This window comes from Camelina sativa, chromosome 18 (genome assembly GCF_030686135.1).
Source record: "Camelina sativa cultivar CO46 ecotype springtype chromosome 18, ASM3068613v1".
In the NCBI taxonomy this organism is placed as follows: Eukaryota; Viridiplantae; Streptophyta; class Magnoliopsida; order Brassicales; family Brassicaceae; genus Camelina; species Camelina sativa.
In genome coordinates, this window is record NC_141897.1 from 13477689 (window position 1) to 13497660 (window position 19972).

At 33.7% G+C, this 19972-nt stretch overlaps 1 protein-coding gene and 1 pseudogene across 3 annotated transcripts; both read right to left on the bottom strand.

The window, feature by feature from the left end:
- Nucleotides 1–1411: 1411 nt before the first annotated feature.
- Nucleotides 1412–5331, bottom strand: LOC104760985 (embryogenesis-associated protein EMB8). Of its 2 annotated transcripts, none has more exons than XR_015588988.1 (14): nucleotides 4904–5281; nucleotides 4709–4798; nucleotides 4530–4591; nucleotides 4337–4440; nucleotides 4153–4242; nucleotides 3748–3870; nucleotides 3559–3636; nucleotides 3221–3306; nucleotides 3065–3113; nucleotides 2924–2980; nucleotides 2705–2831; nucleotides 2163–2246; nucleotides 1992–2061; nucleotides 1412–1904 (listed from the first exon to the last, which is right to left on the bottom strand). XR_015588988.1 is itself a non-coding variant. In XM_010483993.3 (14 exons), exons 1-14 carry the CDS (start codon nucleotides 5140–5142, stop codon nucleotides 1545–1547), a joined length of 1623 nt encoding a protein of 540 aa, XP_010482295.1. In that variant the 5' UTR covers nucleotides 5143–5331; the 3' UTR covers nucleotides 1412–1544. The 2 variants fall into 2 exon arrangements, 1 of the variants encoding a protein (XP_010482295.1); XM_010483993.3 differs by having other exon boundaries at nucleotides 2701–2831; nucleotides 4904–5331.
- Nucleotides 5332–6487: 1156 nt separating this feature from the next.
- LOC104763313 (putative polyol transporter 2) lies at nucleotides 6488–12426 on the bottom strand (annotated as a pseudogene). Its single transcript, XR_015588489.1, has 9 exons — nucleotides 12107–12426; nucleotides 11667–12013; nucleotides 10034–11581; nucleotides 9490–9945; nucleotides 8611–9404; nucleotides 8178–8436; nucleotides 7631–8062; nucleotides 7147–7522; nucleotides 6488–7024 (listed from the first exon to the last, which is right to left on the bottom strand). The product of XR_015588489.1 is annotated as a putative polyol transporter 2 (transcript).
- Nucleotides 12427–19972: the final 7546 nt, after the last annotated feature.

The window sequence follows — 19972 nt, forward strand, 5'->3', positions numbered from 1 at the left end:
CAAAGTTATCTCCGCAAGGGAGGAAGGTGGAGGAGATTGGAAGCAAGGTTATCTCTCCAAGGGAGAAAGGCGGAGCCAAAGTTCTCTCCATGGTGGAGGAGGTTGGACGCAAGGTTCTCTCCATAAAGGATGAAGGCGGAGCCGATTTTTTCTCCATGGTGGTCATACATTATTGTGATGATACATCATTGATTAGTATATTATATAATATATTTTTTATTCAAAATGTTTTTTGAGCCAACAATTTTAGTAATTAAAAAACTATGCAGAAGTGAAAGTAAAATACTTCGTTTTAATGTGTTTATATAGATAGTTTCTAGATGGTGATAAATAATATTTTTGTAACATACAAGAGTACATTTAGGTGTAAAATAATATACTTTTAATATTAATATACATAAAAGATTTGTAAATGGATATAAATCAGTGTATTATAACAAAAATAAAATTTATATACAACATACAACAAATTTTAATAAATTTAATTTCATTTATAAAACTTTAAACCCGCACATTGAGCGAGTACTCATCTAGTTATATATATCTACAAGATTAGGTCAATATAAATTAGTATATAAAAAATGAGAAATTTTAAGTAGATTTCAAATGTTACTTTTATATTTTATTAGATTTTTGTATTAAAAAATGAATTTAGTGCTCACCCACTTCAACTCAAGTTGCCATATGAAACATAGACAGAACCAACCATATGAGAGAGTTTGTAGAATATTGACGGCAAATAGCTTATCTCAAGTAGTTTACAAATCCAAAGCAATTACATGCCATAAATCATCTATATTGTTACTTTGCAATATGATTTCTATTTATCTACCATCTTTCTACAATATGACGACATTTTCAATTTATATCATTATTCCAATTTGATTATATTATTCAATAAAGCTAATGATATTTTTTTATTCAATTTGAATAATATAATCAAACCTAATGAGAATACATTATGCTTTATTTGGTTTTCAAAGAATTTTAACATATAATAATATAATTAGTTATTTATAAAATGATGTATCTGAGTTGAGTATAAACATTGTATATAGCTTTTCATTGTAAGGTAGAAACAAATGAATTTAATATTTTTATTGTGTAATTAAGTGAGGAAGGAAAAAATAAAATTTCGTTTAATATGGAAATTATTTTTCTGCATTCAAACAAGCCTACAAACAACCTGTCTTTTCTTCTTCCAATTGTTGGGTGTCTTACTCGACTTGTTCTTTCTAGGTAAGTGTCCCTTACAAACAAGCCTCAGAAAAGCATGTTCAAGAAACCGTAGGACCATTCTAAAGAGAAATTGCCACCAAAAAAAAAAACCCTGAAACAGATTGTCTCATACAAGCAAGCTAATCTGTGCACACTACTTTGTTCTTTGCATCTTGATGTTGATGTGGGAAAGTCCTGAGAAGTTCTGTATAATATTGACGACAAATAGCTTATCGCAGGCTTATCTCAAGTAGGTTACAATCAAAAGTATGGATGGCATAAGTCATCTCTGTATATTGTTACTTTGCACGAGTAGAATATGATTTCTATTTTTCTACTAGCTTTCTAAATCTTTTCTTGATTGATAACAAAAGTGCAGGTCCTACAAATGGCCACGTCGTGACTATAGCAATGTATGCCAATAGCCAAATCGATTTCCGGCTGTATCTTGAAAGCTCATCCACTCTCTTCTTCAAAGGACCGAGTAAACTGTTATAAACTTGAGGAGTATTGTCCTTGTGTGGATAATTACTTGTCTTTTCATCAATTGGAGCAGGATCCTCTTGTGCTGCTTCAGCTCTTGTTGTGCCCACTTCACTTGATGCTGCAACCATCCCGTCTTCTCCAGTATCCACGAAAGGTCCCTGATCAATCGAAGATCCCAATGGTTCTGGGATGATCTGCATCTGAAAGAATGATATGATGCATGTCTTAGGAGAGACTAAGAGTGGGGTGATGTCATGGAAACGGACAAAAACTCATTTCTCTCATACCTTCTGTCTTCTGTCTGCAAAGGGGCTGGAGAGTAGCACTTCAAAATATTCTTGCACAGCCCTTGTCCACCTAGACATTACAGTTTCACATTTATCAATTCCACTCCTAAGAAACTCCTTGCGGATAAAAATGTGTGAAGAGTATCTAAGAGACGCAGGCAGATAGATTACCACATGCTTGTTGCTGTCATCCCTTCATAGTAAGCAAGATGACCACCATGTGTTGTGGTTGCCAGAACTATGTTTTTGTTTGCCCTGCAAAAGTTGAGACATTGGAACATCAGTCTCATCACAATGCGCTACAGAAAGATACAACTAAGAAACTCATCAAATTTCGCCTACGTGAGCCATTCACCTCCTAATATAGCCACGCATGGAAACTCAATACAACAGAGAAACTAACCAACTCAGTTTAACAGAAAATCACCAACTCAAGAACCAGATAATATGACTTTCTAGAGCATCTCCTACTCTCCCATATCAAAACCAATTCCCCAAATACTCGGATCATTGTTTCCTCGATCTAACTTCTGAAGGATAGTGAGGTGATGTGGCATTACCTAACAGCTAAATGGTTTCATCTGAAGACTTATCAGAGGCTCTACAAGGCTAAAACAAAATTAGGTCAACTAGACTAGTGAGCAAATTAATGTAGTCCATCAGTTCTAGAGCTGAAAACTGGAGAGGGTCAAAGCATATGTAATCTTACCTACATTCATCCCAAGGAATAGCTTCCCTAGTACAAACTGGATCATCCAAAGCACTGATACAAAGGAGTGGAACAGCGACATTTCCCACATATTGCGCACTGCTTGAACGTCTATAGTATGTATCAGTTGTCTGCATCGTTAAAGATTGGATTTTTCACTGCTTAAATGGAAAGATGGGATATATTAAACAAAGGGTAAAAGAGAACGTTTAGCAAACTGCACCTCGAATTTGGCAACAAGTCTGGTGGCGTAGTTGTCAAACTCTCGAACTGAACGTGACTAAAACAAGACACATAATGAATGGTTAATCTTTTAAGTCAATTTACTTGATTTTTGGTAAATTGATATAAAATCAGAACCCACCTTCTTAATTCCTTCCCAATCGGCTATACGAGAAATGATGGAATGGTGCCTGCAGGTACAACCATGTGTAATGGAAACAAGAAAGACATAACTAAAGAAAGCAAAAGTACATAAAGAATATAAAATTAACAATACAAGACAAGAATTTAGACATACAATTGTGCATAACCTTGTAGACCAATGGTAAGCATTCTGTCATACAATTTTTGCACGACTTTGCGGTTGATAAATCGATCACATATCTGCAAACAATATCCATTTCGATCAGTAAAGCTGACTGATTTTCTTTTCTAGATTATCCATACCGATTTTAGGAATTCGATTCAAAAAATGTAATGGTGAAAATAATCATACTAGAAGCAAGAATTTGTAAAAGATGATGTGAAACAAGAACCTTATTCTTGAAATGAAGAGAGACAATTTTCCACTAGGAATTTTAAACAGTTAACAATATCACAGAATGTTAGTTAGAGTGGACGTAAAGGTCTACTGACCAGAAGATCCCAAGGAGAGCACACAGCAGTAGCTCCAATAAGAGGTGTATTTTGCCCATCCTCCCCAAGATATTTTACCTGGATGACGTATAAATTACAAAAGCAAGATAAACCACATGAACCAATTATAACCACTATATTTGATGCAAGACTAAGGGAATCAAAAGGTACATAAGAGGCGAGATATACCAGAACGTTGGCACCAATGCTTGTCCCAACAGCAAACAAAGGAGCCTCTGGGAACTGAGTATGGATGTGATCAATTACTTTCCGAAGATCTTCTGTCCACCCAGCAGTGTAGACGCAGTCCGACTGATTAATGATTTAAAGAGTCAGTCAGTCAATGACTCATAATTTCCCAAACCACATGCATAATTAATAAGATTGCAAAGCCAATTAATCCCTTTGATAAGTCATGCTTCTTCCAGAACATGTAATGGCGAATTTGATAGCAAGATTGACGGTAACACGAAGTCTAAGATCATGAATATTATTCTAGCAACTCATTAAAATATAAAATCAGTTGCGATCCAAAACATCACCTAGATAAAGGTAACCAAAGCTAGAAGTCAAAATCAATACAAAGAAACTCACGGTTAAAGATATCCCTCCAAGTCCACGATGGTTTTGCACAACAAGATTCCATCCTTCCTTTGCCAGCCTGAACGCAATATGTTTAATATACTGTAGAAATAGAACAGAACAAAAACAAGAGATACATGAGATTATCTCAAAGAAAAAGAAACTGAAACAGAGACAAAGGAGTGATGAAAGTTACTGCAGCAGAAGAATCACTAGTGAGCCCTGGCACCACAATAGCAATTGGAGTCCTATCAGTTCCAGGAGTTGAGCCATTGACCACCTGAGATATGCCTTCCACAACTGCAGAGAACAATAAATAGTTGAAATACCATGAATCAGAAAAAAAACTGAAAACAGCAAATGTGTTATTATTATTACTTAACACCAACCATCAGAATGCATTAACCAATCCAAAGCAATTGTGCCACCATCTGTTGCCTGATAGAGAATCCTGACAACAGAAAAGATCAAATCTTTACTAAGATTACATCAATTTCTTAAGAACACATAATAAGAGTTTGTGCCTACAAGATCTGAGAAAGTAAAAGATGTGGTCTTTTGAGCTCACCGCTTATAGGAGAAATGAGGCGATTTCCCAAAAAGGCTAAGGAAAGCTGTTTGAAGATGAGGGCTTGAAAGCCAGAACGTAGGAAAGTATCTGCCAAATTTTTGAAAATTACAAATCTTTAACATAAGAAAGTGAAAGATTGTATTTTTTTATGAGATAATGGATCAAGAACAGTTCAAAAACAAAAACATATACCGTCCGTGAAGGAGACGACACTTGGAGACAATAAACTGACATAACTCAGAGCTGGGATTGAAAGTGAGAGAGATAGGATCTGGTTTAGGGAAATGAATCTCGAGGAAGAAGTAGAGGAAAACTAAGATTGTGAGGAAGAGGAAGATGAGATAGTGAGAGATTGGGACGAAGGAGAGAGATTTGAAGAGAAGGGGATAAGGAGAGACCAATTCATCATCCTGTGTGATTACGCAATTCATGGTGGGCAATCTTAAAGTAAAGATCTTTTTTTGATGTTTTGCACAAATGTGGGAGACGAAACGAGATAACCAGTTTTGTTTTGAACAGAGCTGCTCCAACGAAACTAATTATGACATTTTGACCATTTGCTTCTCACTCCAACCAATCGGTTTTTTTTTTGTTTCATTATTATTATTACTAGATTTCTTAACCAACAAATCCATGAAGCACAATATCAAAAGAATTTTACAAAAAAAAACAGACAAAAATTAAAAAATAGTAAATAAAAACATGACAAAACATAATAAAATAATAATAACACAGATCAAACATTAGTTTTAATATATGTTAAGCTTGATATTTAAAGTTTGTAACTTATGTGATTGCGAAATATGTCAATTTTATTGATAGATAATTTTGCTATATGTTAAGTGAAATTGTGTTTTTACAATATAAAAATATAATTATAAGAAATTTATAATTGTACGAAAATCAGAAAACGGACAAAAACATTAATTTTGTATTAACTACTATAAATTTTAAAAAATATAGTTATAGAATATTATAAATTTAAAAAATTTTGAAGATAAAAAAATAAACCTAATATGTAACAAAATTACCCACTTGAAATTGATGTTTTTTAATGAAAAATATAGTAAGATAAATTATTAGAAAACAAAGATTAAAAGATAAACTTGCTTTGGTAGTTTTTATATTAAATTATTAGAAAGATCATTGATCTTCATTAGAATCTTCTACTACATGAAAATTGTTTTTTTGTCACAATAAACACACCCTTGAGTTATAAACTTGCAAATAACAGAAACGCACCTTTATAATCCGTCCAACCAAAGTAATTAATATTAATAAAAACTATAGAAGAAAAGTTTCTTACTCTTATTCGCAAAAAAAACTTATTAAAGCTAACACAAGATGTTCGATTAAACATGACAAGTCAAATCCTCTGCTAATCTTCTTTGTAATCGCACTCGCCCTATGAAGACTCGATTACGAGAATCTTTTGACGTTCCATTGACCAAATAATAAAATGGAAACAAAAAATTTCTCACTCTCATAGTTCATCAACAACTTCTTTACCCTTACTCGTAACATTATTCGTTTTGTTTGCGCTGTAGCTCCCGAAGAGACTCTCTATTTCTTCTAAAGGCACACCACGTGTCTCCGGGAGAAAAGTGAAGAATGTCAAGAGCAAAGCTCAAAACGACACAACTCTGAAAAAAAGTCTGTTAGGTCCAAGGTCCAACACAAATCTAAAGCCCACAATGATTCAACGGCTACCTGCAAATCAAGATAAAAAGAAAAGATTTGCAGAGAGTACTAGTACGGCAGTAACGACACAGAATCGGTTTGCCTCACTTGAATCATATGATGACAATGAAGCCACATAACATCATTGTGCCAGAGCAGCAATCATTGGAAGACTCTAGACTCTAGGTTAAAACTCTTGTAACCAATATAAAAGCAAAGCATAGAGTGTAATGTCGTTTTCAAGGATTGAATAACAAAGAAACAATCTTTCATATATTCTCTCTTCTTATTTCTTGCATGGTATCAGAGCCATGGACGGAACCGTGGAACCTTATTTTTCCCCTTCTCTTCACATTTCAAACTGTGTTACTATAAAACTCACCGAACAAAATTACATCATTTGGAAGTCTCAGTTTGAATCATTTCTGCGCACTCAAGCCCTTCTTGGCTTTGTCAATGGAGCTGTCAAATCACCTGCTGAGAAGATTCCTATTCGCAACAACAATACTGGCACAACCGAAGACATACTCAACCCAGATTTTGAAAGCTGGTCCAGATCTGATCAAGTAGTTAAGGCATGGCTGCTTGGCTCCATGACTGAGAACGTTTTGCGACTGGTGGTCGGCTCTGCAACTGCTAAAGAGGTATGGGAAACCTTAATCTCTCACTTTAACCGGACATCATCCTCTAGGCTATTTGAGTTACAAAGACGTCTACAAAATGCTGAAAAACTAGATAAAAGCATGTCAGACTACCTTAGAGGAATCAAGGATATTTGTGATCAACTAGCTTCTATAGGAGACCCAGTTAGTGAAAAGATGAAGATATTTGCAGCTTTAAGAGGCTTAGGTTGTGAGTATGAGCCGATTATCACTGTTATTGAAGACTCAATGGATCGATTGCCTGCACCTACCTACGACAATGTGATATCTTGTCTTACCGGATATGATGATAGACTCCAAGGTTACTCTGTCTCCGCTGATGTCTCACCACACTTGGCTTTCAACACTATGAGATCGTCTAACTACTCAAACAGAGGACGTGGAAACAGAGGTAGAGGACGAGGTAGTTATTCCACCAGAGGTCGTGACTTTCACCAACAATTTTCATCCTCCACAAGCTCACCTCGACCTGTCAGCACAAGTGAAAAGCCGGTTTGTCAAATCTGTGGGAAAAGAGGACACAATGCTTTTGAGTGTTGGTACAGGTTCGACGAAGAATATCAACAACCGGCTCAACCTGCAATCAATGCAGCAGCTTTCTCTGCTCTCCACATTACTGATGTTACGGAGGACAACAGTTGGTATCCAAATTCTGCTGCAACGGCTCACATCACCAGCTCCGCTCAACGTCTTCAACAAACTCAGCCATATCATGGGACTGACATGGTAATGGCAAGTGATGGAAATTTCCTTCCAATCACCCATGTTGGTTCTGCCAATCTTCCCACAACGTCAGGTAACATTCCTCTCAAAGACGTGCTGGTTTTTCCTGAAATAGCAAAGAATCTACTGTCTGTTTCAAAGTTAACTAAAGATTATCCATGTGCTGTCACCTTTGATGATCTTGATGTTATTATTAAGGACAAAGCAACGCACAAACTCCTGACAAAGGGAAGGGAAAATAACGGTCTTTATAAGTTGGATGATCTGAAGTACCAGATGCTATACTCTACAAGACAGATCAAGACAAGTGATGAGGTGTGGCATCAAAGACTAGGACATCCAAATCAACAAGTGCTTCAATTTATCTCTACAAATAAGGCAATTCAAGTAAATAAAAGTACCAGCAATGTGTGTGAATCATGTCAGCTTGGGAAGAGTTCAAGATTGCCATTTAGTTCTTCTACTTTTCTTGCTTCAAGACCCCTAGAAAGAGTGCACTGTGATCTATGGCGTCTTTCTCCTGTTTCTTCTGTTCAAGGATTCAGATTTTATGCAGTTTCTATTGACAATTTTTCCAGATATTGTTGGCTTTATCCTTTAAAGAAGAAGTCTGATTTCTGTTCTACTTTCATCAAGTACCAGCTCCTTGTTGAAAATTTGCTGCAAACAAAAATTGGAACATTTCAATCAGATGGGGAGGCAAATTTATGAGTAACAAATTTCTTACTCATCTGAAAATGCTGGTATTCAACATTTCATGTCATGCCCTCAGACACCGCAACAGAATGGGATATCAGAGAGGAAGCATAAACATCTAACAGAAATGACACTCACCTTAATGTTTCAAAGTGCTACTCCACAAAGTTTTTGGGTGGAAGCTTTCGTCACATCAAATTTTCTCTGTAATCTGTTACCCACAAGTGCTCTCAAAGATCACAAAAGTCCTCATGAAGCTCTCTTTGGTAAAACTCCCGAATACTCTGCTCTAAGAACCTTCAGATGTGCTTGCTTTCCCACTCTAAGAGCATATACTCAAAACAAGTTTGATCCAAGATATTTTAAGTGTGTTTTTCTAGGCTATACAGAGAAATACAAAGGATACAGATGCTTATATCCTCCAACTGGGAGAGTCTATCTCAGTCATCATGTTATCTTTGATGAAGCATGTTTTCCCTTCGCCAGCACATACAGTTATCTTCAACGGTCATCACTTACACCCTTGTATGGTGCATGGCTCAGAAAATTTTAAGATATCTCTGAAACGTGTAAACATTCCGAGACTGTTACTCAACTACCAGCCTCTGCAATTCCACTCACTACAGCGGCTGCTACTACTGATGCCATCAGTCCTACTCCATCAACTACAGTGCCTGAATTGCCACTTGAGGTTGCTGATGGGAGTACTGAGTGTACGGCAAGCATTGACCTTGTTCTTATTGGCAACAGCTCCCAATCATCGACCTAAAATGTGCAGACTTCAGACACCAACGATGATCTCAGTGACAAGGTCGATCTCCATGCTCCTGCAGAAGCTCCAACTCATCCCATGACCACACGATCAAAGTCAGGCATCTCAAAACCGAATCCTCGATATGCATTTCTCACTCACAAGGTATCATATCCTAAACCTGAAACAGTAACAGCTGCTTTAAAAGATCCAAACTGGACAGCAGCAATGAATGAAGAAATGGATAACTGTAAAGAAGCAAACACCTTCTCTCTGACTCCTCCAACACCCGATATGCATGTCTTAGGGTCCAAATGGGTCTTCAGAGTCAAGCTCAATGCAGATGGTTCACTAGATAAGTTCAAAGCCAGACTAGTTGGTCAAGGATTCAAGCAAGAAGAGGGCATTGATTATCTAGAGACATACAGTCCAGTGGTTAGAACAGCAACAGTTAGAGCTGTTCTTCACTTTGCAGCCATCATGAACTGGGAAATTAAGCAAATGGATGTAAAAAATGCATTCCTCCATGGAGATCTTACCGAAACAGTATATATGAAACAGCCAACTGGATTTATCAACAAGGATTTTCCTGATCATGTGTGTCTCTTACATAAATCCCTCTACGGCCTCAAACAGTCCCCAAGGGCTTGGTTCGACAAGTTTAGTAACTTTTTACTAGACTTTGGCTTCACTTGCAGTCTAAGGGACCCCTCCTTGTTTGTCTGTTTCAAAGATAAAGACATCATTATGTTGCTGCTTTATGTTGATGATATGGCAATTACAGGAAATTCATCAGCATTACTCTCAAACCTGCTTGATGAGCTAAGCAAGCAGTTCAGAATGAAGGATCTTGGAAAACTCCATTATTTCCTTGGCATTCAAATTCAGTATCATGAGAACGGTCTGTTTTTATCTCAACAAAAATATGCCGAAGACCTCCCTGCGGCAGCAGCTATGTCATTTTGTTCCCCTGTTGCCACTCCTCTTCCTCAGAAACTCAAGAAAACACCACAGCAACATGTTGAATTCTCTAATCCTAGATACTTTAGAAGCTTGGCAGGTCGTCTGCAGTATCTCACATTAACAAGACCTGATCTGCAATTTGCTGTTAACTATGTTTGTCAAAAGATGCATGCTCCATCTGTCTCAGACTTCAATCTTCTCAAGCGAATTTTCAGGTATATCAAAGGCACTACAACCATGGGGATTTCGTTTGACAGAAATACAAATTCCAAGCTGCACGTATACAACGATAGTGATTACGCCGGTTGTAAATCCACTAGTCGCTCCACTGGTGGCTTTTGTACTTTTCTTGGAAGCAATATGATATCCTGGTCTTCGAAGAAACAAGACACAATCTCCAAGAGCTCCACTGAAGCTGAGTACAAAGCCATGTCTGAAGCAGCCTCTGAGACTACTTGGCTGGTAAACTTACTCCAAGATCTAGGTGTTTCTCTTCCCTCAACACCAGAGCTTTACTGTGACAATCTTTCAGCAGTATACCTCACAGCAAATCCAGCCTTTCACGCTCGCACAAAACACTTCGCCACGCACTACCACTACGTTCGTGAACAAGTAGCTTTTGGTAAGTTGATTGTTAATCACATCCCTGCTGATCTACAGCTTGCAGACATATTCACTAAGTCTCTTCCTCAACGGCCAATTGAAATCCTCAGAACCAAACTTGGCGTTGGTGTTCCATCCACTCCAAGTTTGCGGGGGAGTGTCAAGAGCAAAGCTCAAAACGACACAACTCTGAAAAAAGGCCTGCTAGGTCCAAGGCCCAACACAACCCTGAAGCCCACAATGATTCAACGGCTACCTGCAGAGGGTCTTGACAACTCCAACAGCCACCGTAGCCAAAATCTGGTCATTCTTGGATCTCAGTCCAGCCTTTGAGAAGATGGTCGGAGAGTAAAGCACGACCGCATCGATTCCAGAGGCTTGCTGGGCTAAGTGGACACCAAGGCATGCTATGAGGATGTGTCGAACAGACGGGGTTGGTCTGACAAGAAGGTCCTTCCACATGCCTTTACCGGCAGTTTTCTTGTTCGGCACGACTATAACATCGTCTGTCATATCATCAGGGATCCCAGCCGCACGTTTGATGTCATTGAGCCTAGAGATGGCTTCTTCTTTAGTGTTTGAGGTTTTGCCAAGAACTTAAAAAGCATCTCCAATGCGACCTTGGAGGACTAGCCACCGTGGAGACTCCGGCATTGCCAACACTCCAATGGCTAGGAATACCGAGGGAATCGCTCCAATCCCTAACATGAACCTCCAACCGAGATGCTCGGGAAGCTTGGAGAAGAAGTAGTTGGACACATATCCTAAAAGTATACCAATGTTGATAAATATCTGCATAAAAAAAGAAACATATTATCATCAACCTCCATGTAAAATTCTTTATTTCAAATAATAATAAAGGACGAAACTATTGTACCTCAGGGAAAGAGCTAAGAAAACCACGTGAGGAGGCAGGAGCGACTTCGGCGGTGTAAACAGGTGCAATCAGCATAGCATAACCAACACCGATACCAGCTACGAAACGACCCACCATAATGAAAGGATAGTTTGTGGCAAAACCCATGAGAAGAGCACCACAAAAGAAGAAGGCTCCTGCCAACACTATGGTATATCGTCTTCCAATCCAATCAGAAGTTTTACCGGCCGCGCCTGAACCGATTATAGAGTAGATATTCAGAATCCCCATAAGAATCTCAAGTTGTACATCCGACAGTTTCAAATCGTCTTTTATGAAAATTGCAGCTCCACTGATCACTCCTATATCTGCAACATCCATAAAATGTAAGGATAAGAATATTTAAACCGTAAAATCAAACCAACCTTAGTGACTGATAAGAATTCATAACGAATACGAACCGTAACCAAGGATTATAGACGTCATTGATGCTAAGATTGCACAAGCAAAAGCAAATCGGTTTCTATTCCCTCTTGGCGGCTCGGGCTCCGCAATAACAACACCTCGTTCTTCTCCTGAGGAACTCATTGTGTCCACCGTGATTGTAAAACATAAAGTGAAAAAGTATTTGGTAATGAGAAGAGAGTGTTATTAGCAGGAAAAAAAACTAAGTTTCTTGTGAGTTAAGAAATCTACTGGCAGATTAGAATTTAAATAGATGTGGGATGCTCAGTTTAATCCAACTAAGATCACATGTTTTAGAAAATAAAAAACAAGCATTCAGTTAATTAATCAGTTACAGAAAATATTTACTTGAAATTCTAATGATAGAAATCGGATATCAAGATACACCTAGTTTTACTCTAATCTACAAGATTTGTCCTAAAATTTGCAATTTATCGTAAGACTAGATCATTTAAGATTTTAAGATTTGTCGTCTCACTCTTTTTTTTTGGACATCCACAAATTGTTATAATTCTAATTTTAAATTCAAGAAAAAAACATATGGTTCACCTTAAAAAAGATTTTGTCTCTTTTTTTCCAAGGGTACTGCATATTTTATTATAATCAGTTTTGGAGAGGTATTAAAAGTTTTATTCTCTTCCTCTGTGTCCTTCTCTCTTAAGCTATTTCTATCATCACTCTTAAGAAAAAAAATCACATAGTATTTATAAGAGAAAAAAATTAGTGTAAAAAAGGAAATATAATTTGCTATCGTATGAAGGGAAAAAAACCTAAAACTTTATAAAAAAACTCATAATTTTTTTACGTAAAAAAATTAGTAGTTATACTAGAATGCAAGAAGTGGAGGTTTTAACTACAATGAATGCAAAAACTCATAATTGGTCATTTAAGTGTCTATTGATTTGCAAGAAGTGTAGTGTTTGGTGATACTGGTTGGACTTCAAAGATCCAAACAACAACAAGAGCAGAAAAATCATAACTATCCATATCATTTTCCTTATTAATTCAAAAAATATATCAATGCAAAACCATTTTTTTCTTATCCAAACTCACAATTCAATAATATAAAAATGTACTTAAACACTTTGTGAAAGTGTACTAACGACCAATCATCCATATTAAATATTATATAAGCATATTGATAAGATTTTGTCCACACATTATATGTTAATTTTCTAATCTTTACCGAATTTTGTCGTGCAATACACAAATTAGTGACAAAATTGATGGTTGTAACGTTGAACATATAAATTATGTTTATCATGTATGTCATTTTATAAATCCTATTCTTTGCGAGGTACTTAATTCAATTGTTACATGTAGACATATAACAAGTTAATACTATGTGTACCTAGCAGAAAAATAAAAGCTTTTCGGCTTTTCCACTAGATGGTATGACTGATGAATTTGTTGTTTTTTTTGCTGGTGATATATACAACATATGCTTGTTGGTGCATGTAACCATGCAAATTCATCAGTAAGTATCAATACGTGTATATCATTTTTAGTTAGGAATTGTGGCGATGTAATAATTTATATATATAAAGTTAACTTTGTTCACTTTTCCTTTCTCCAAATCAGCATCCACCTAATCAATTTTTTATATACAAAAATACTATTTTTAATATTCATTCATAGCATATTTATTACTTATAATTAATAATAGTATAAAATAAATAAATAAACAAATTAACTAAAATTAATTAAATTATAAAATAGTATAAACAATAATATATTTTTTTAGTTAATAATAAAAATAATAACTATCTAAAAATGAATTAAGTAAAATAAATGAAAATTTTAAAATAGTAAAAATAATACTGTCAATTTGTTTTAGTAATAAAGTTATTATTAAAATTATAACCAAAAAATGATTATATTCCAAAATTTAGAATGGGTTAATGAGTTTTAGAATGTAAGTAAGATTTTAATGCATGGTGGAGTAAAAAAACAAGTTATGTAATTGTATTTATAAAAATCTAAACATGAAAATAAAATTGAAGTGAAATATCTCTATATATATAAAAGAGAAGTACAAAATCGAAAATTGCCCAAAATTTTCCAGATTGTCACTTTATGCGTAAAGGAGAGTGTTTATTGAAATTGGAAAGGGTAATTTGGTCAAAATCTTGGAAAAATTCGATTACCCGATCCGAAATGGTTGAGATCCGCGCGTTTATCCGTTAACCCGGTGGGTGGAGTTCCTAGCGTTTGACCCGACAAATTCTCGGTGGATATTATTATTGGGCTTACGAAGCCCAATGATCAACTTATTCGATTTTATTTCTAAATAAATAATAATCATCTAATTAACGATATTTGCATAATCATCGCTTAATCAATCTTTCAAAATATAATTGTAATCTAAAAAAATCCCTTAAAGCTAGAATAGAATATTCTAAACTTTCCTTAAAGCAATGTTAGTTATGCGAATAAACCTTTTTATTAAATGTATCAAATATTTTGTGTTTGAGTTTATCATTTATCGGTTCTAACCTAAACACTAATATATGAATCACCTATAAATATCCTCATGAAACGCATAGATCCAATCATCAAACATTCACCATTTCTCAAATACAAGGTTAGCAAGTAGCGAATCAGGGCTATTCATACAACAACGTTTGGTGAAACCTTTGACATGATACTCGATGATGCCAAGGTAAGTATAAAGATCTTATATTGTTGTATACATACACATTCAGCAGTATTCATGATCATAAATCTAACCTATGGTTATGTCATTTGCAGGGTACAAACTTCACCCTTATGTGAAAAAGGATATGATGAACTGGTTCCTCAAATTCAAGAGGAGAAGTCTTGCAATTTAAATTTGAATTCAATATTCGAATGTACCATCTGATTTTACATGAAATGTTGAGATTAGAGGTTAGAAGCAACTCTGACCTCATTATCCTTCTATGTGTGAGTTGGCAGATCGATATGAACTTGAAAGACATGTAGGCTGAGAGAACCAGCCAAAGTAATAGTATTCCTTGACAAGCAAATGACATCATCTCATTTAACTTCATAACCCGGTAAGTCTTACAATATAGCCATCTAAAAATGTCTAAACTTTAATATAGAGAAACCATCAGACATTTATTTGTAAGCTTTTTATTTTATTTATACCTAAAGCCTAACTGATGTTCTGTCACTACTACCAGTTATTGCCTAACAAATATACTATGAGCAATCGATCTATGCAAATTTCCAATTCAATGAAGAACTGGGACATATAAAAGAATTGGGATTCTAAAGCATCAAGCAGTGAGAGAGCTCACGAATTTGGAGGGCTCTTCTCCTCGAGAAGAAGATGCCTCAAATGCATCTTTGGGGACGGAAGTGGAGAGAGATCTCATGGCAGTGTTTGCTCTTTAGTTGCTGACGGAGACAGAGATGAATGCAATTGTGAAAAAACAAAATGTATTGACATAGTTATATGGATTATATGGCATAATCAATAATATCCAAAAAGCTTACAAATATATGTATAGAATCAAATCAAATTAAGAAGTAGCAAACTCAATGAGAAAAAGAGTTCTTACACAATCGGAACTAGAAACTGAGGATTAACCTTGAAGATATAAAGAGTAGCTCTTTCCATTCTGGTAACCATTCGTGATGAGATGAGACAAAATCAGAGGCATAGAATCGTTATGTATAACATACATGATTGGATGAAGAGAACATGATTGGTTGATCCAGTGGAGGAAGGTGGTTAAAAACGGCCTATTGGTAGAAACGAAGAAGATTGGTAATGGACCGATTTTGATGGTCACGGGGGAGGAACCGAGGAAGAGAGGAGGAGGAGGAGGAACCGAGGAAAAGGACTTTACAATGACTTTAGGTTATGTCTCTGTTCCGCTGATTTTTTGTTTTGCCCCAACTCAAAAATAAAAACAAATCTTATTATAATCATACAAATTATATGACTATAGTATGTAACCCATGTAGAAAAATTGTTTTCTGCTGTACCTCGATCATATTTAATTGTTTTATCTTTTAGATTTACAAATATTATTGTTAAAAATACGTATTATGACACCAAATTAGATTACAAGTATATTGTTAAATAATACTTATTATTATTCATGTTTGTTAAAAAAAACGTAATATTATTCAATCTTAGACTAAGAATATTTATAAGTGTTGAAATAATAGTCAAAAAGGAAAACATTTTTATGTTTAAAATTATTTCTTATTAATATTAGTTTTTTGCTTTAACTATATTATATAAATTATAAAGGTGATACCTTTCAAACAAAACCAGAGATAGTGATTTAGTAAGATGTCTATAATCCTATAAACACAAGTAGAGCAGATACAGACATACTATATAGTATATACTACAATAGGATAGTTTTCTGCGGGTTACATTTTTTCTAATTTATTGTAGGACGAATCAAGCATGCCTGGTTGAAATTATTAAACTAATACTAAAATTATGAACTTATTTTATATATTATATATTTCTAAGAATAATTTGGAATTAATTGACATATAGATTATATCCATATTTACTATACGAATTACAAAATATACCGACCTACAAAGAAGAAACAATACTACACAAGAAAAATAAATTGAAACACAATAAAAATAAGAAAATGTATTAAAACACAATACGGTGTTCAAAAAAAATAAAATAAAAATATTAAAACACAATAAAAAAAGTAACCAACACTAAAATTATGAAATTATTTTATATATTGTATATTTCTAATAATAGTTTGGAATTAATTAAGATATAGATTATATCCATATTTACTATACGAACTATGAAATATACCAACCTACAAAGAAGAAATAATACTATACAATAAAAATAAATTAAAACATTGTATTTTTGCTTTTTTTTGTTTGCTATTACTTGCTAGGATTTGCTATTACTTGCTAGGATTCATGTGGTATACCGACTAGGATGAGAGACGAAGAAGCTCTCTACAACGCACTGTCATTGCTACCTTTATTTTTAAAACGGGTCAAATACGAATAAAGAGTATGTGATGTAAACTACTACACCTACAAATCATCTTAGTATAAATTAACACATTTAGTTTGTTATAAACTAAAAATGATTTCGGATGCACCGCGGGTTAAAACCTATATTACATTAATAAGCTTATATATTATATCTGACATGCACAAACAATACATATATATTTGTTTTTGTACATATAAGTTCTATTTAATTTTAGCCTAATTTATAAAACATAATTAAGCTTCGTCCCGCGGTACACCGCAGGTTCAAACCTAGTTAGTTTATAAGAAACATATACCATAAAGATTTATTATTAAATTTTACTTATAAGAAAGAAAAAATTAATTACTTAACTTAACTTAACTTAAAAATTTTGATCTAAAACAAATACATTATAAGGGGCACACTTTCTTTTGGGAAAACTATGAAAAAGAATTTCAAAAAAATAATCTCTCTAAAAAAAACAAAATCAATGGTTAGGAAATATAGAAAAAATGATATGTAAGCCGTTACAAAAAGTGGCATGTGATTTGTGTAAGGTATATCATCAACTGGAGTTACAATTTTGTAACATGATATAAAACATATATAACAAATATAACATATATATTTCTATATATATTATCAAATGCTTTTAACCCAAAACATTGATACAAACAATATATTTAAAGTACACTATGTTTCTTTTTTGTGAAGACGAAGCTTGGGTTGCATCACAAAATTAACATCTGCAAATAACATATGAAATTTTAGAAAAACATTTAACTTCGATTAGTGAATAGATATTCATTGTGGGGTTTAAACGTTTCATCATTTAAGCATTTTTTACTTAGTCAAAAATTCTATTATGGCAGATGATGCATTTAGAATTCCTAATTGTAGCGACATAACACTAAAACTGTTCATAAAAATTTGTATATTCGCATTTAATGTAGAATATCAATATGTTGAAATGGTCTCTATAATTAGGTCAATGATCGACATTGACGTTAGAACTTTTAAAATTATGTTTTCATGGGATATGAATATTGAATGAACTCTTTTAAAAATAAAAGGTCAGAAGATTGTCGACAAAATTATTACGACACTAGAAAATATATGTTATATATAGATTAGTAAAATAAGTACAACATTTATATAGATTTTTCTTTCCTTTTTCATTCTTATACGGGGTCCTAACGTATAAGAACATGAATCATAGAGAAATTAAGCTACAGTATTCGAGGTGATGGCTGGGCCAGAGTTTTCGGAAATCGTGGAGAGGAGAGCCAACAACGGTGAAACCTTCGGACCACATTTTCTTATTAAAGAAAGAAGCTATACGAGCAACGCCGTAGCAGGAGACGCCACGATTTCTGAAATCTTGGAAAAATTCGATTACCCGATCCGAAATAGTTGAGATCCGCACGTTTATCTGTTAACTCGGTGGGTGGAGTTCCTAGCGTTTGACCCGACAAATTCTTGGTGGATATTATTATTGGGCTTACGAAGCCCAATGATCAACTTATTCGATTTTATTTCTATTGATAAGAAATATTTTAAATCAAAATCCTGCGCGTGCGCGAGTATAAATTCCAGTTTAGTATATATACGAGAAATTGTTAGAAATGCCTCTTTTTAGACACCCTTTTTCAAAAATATTCTTTTTTAAATATTTTTTATTTTTGTCCTACTTTACACAATTAAAATATGTTAAATTAATTAATTTGTATAATTTTTTTTTAGATTTTTGTTCTCTATTTTACATTTAGGGTATAATTTTAAAGGGGTGTGGTTTAGTATTTGGGGTTTAGGGTTTAAAATTTAGTCATTCTGTATATTAAAAAGAAATATTTTTGAAAATGTCCCTATATATACTATGACTCAGAACCCCTGCGATATCGCAGGGAAGTATTTCAAAAATAAATTATATATTGTAAAATCATTTGAAAGTAATAGAATAGTTTGAAAGTATGTGTTACAAATAAAACTAAAATTATTTGAAAGGAAGAAAAATAATAAGTTGGTTTAGTTACATAAATATTAAACATGAATTGTTACTAAAACACAATCATCAAAAGAAAAAGTTAATAATAATAAAATATTATGGAGAATTATAAATATACAAGATATTTTATGAAGAATTGTGGTAAAGAGCTACAACCATTGTAACAATTATTCATATTTATATTTACTAGTAAAACACTATTATGACAAACTGATCCTAACTAAGAATATTAAACTAATGGTTGTAATGAGTAAATATAATTTTTAATAAATAATTATAATAAATAAAATATATTTAATAATGAGTGAAAATTTATCAACGAAAACTAAATAAAAGTACATAAATTTTAAAAAGAAAAACTTTAAATATGAAAATAGTTTTTTTTATACAAAAGTTATGATAAATAGACGCAACTGTAAACTATATATTATATTGTATTAAATTTCTATAATAATCATTTTTAAAATTTTTAGTTAGATTATAAAATAATGTTGAATATATTGAATATTAATATTCAAATTATTTAGATACAACATAAAACGAAAAATTTGTTTGAAAACAAGAATTTGTTAGTTGTTGAAGGAGAGACAAATATATCGAGAGTTCAAAAAACATGACTATTTAAATAGACAGATACGTTAGAACAAAAATTTGTGATGAAAAATATGAATAAAATATTATGAAAAGACACAACTCTATAATGAACAGTTACAACTGTATGAATTTAGAAAAAAACATATAAAAAATATTTTAATGAAATATACAACAAAAAGTCGCAACTATTGTTAGTATTTATTCAAATTGTTATTATATAGATTTCTTTCTCATTTGTTCGGACAAAATCTATTGAACTACCTAATGAACCAAGGAACTTTGATTAGATCTAAAAAA

What these genes read in the sequence shown, in the direction of transcription:
- LOC104760985 (XM_010483993.3), bottom strand. Translation starts at nt 5,142, where the DNA reads ATGAATTGCGTAATCACACAGGATGATGAATTGGTCTCTCCTTATCCC. An exon ending in TGTCGTCTCCTTCACGGACG is followed by an intron (nt 4,799 to 4,903) that starts GTATATGTTTTT and finishes AAAATTTGGCAG; the next exon opens with ATACTTTCCTACGTTCTGGC. An exon ending in ATGACAGCAACAAGCATGTG is followed by an intron (nt 2,062 to 2,162) that starts GTAATCTATCTG and finishes TGTAATGTCTAG; the next exon opens with GTGGACAAGGGCTGTGCAAG.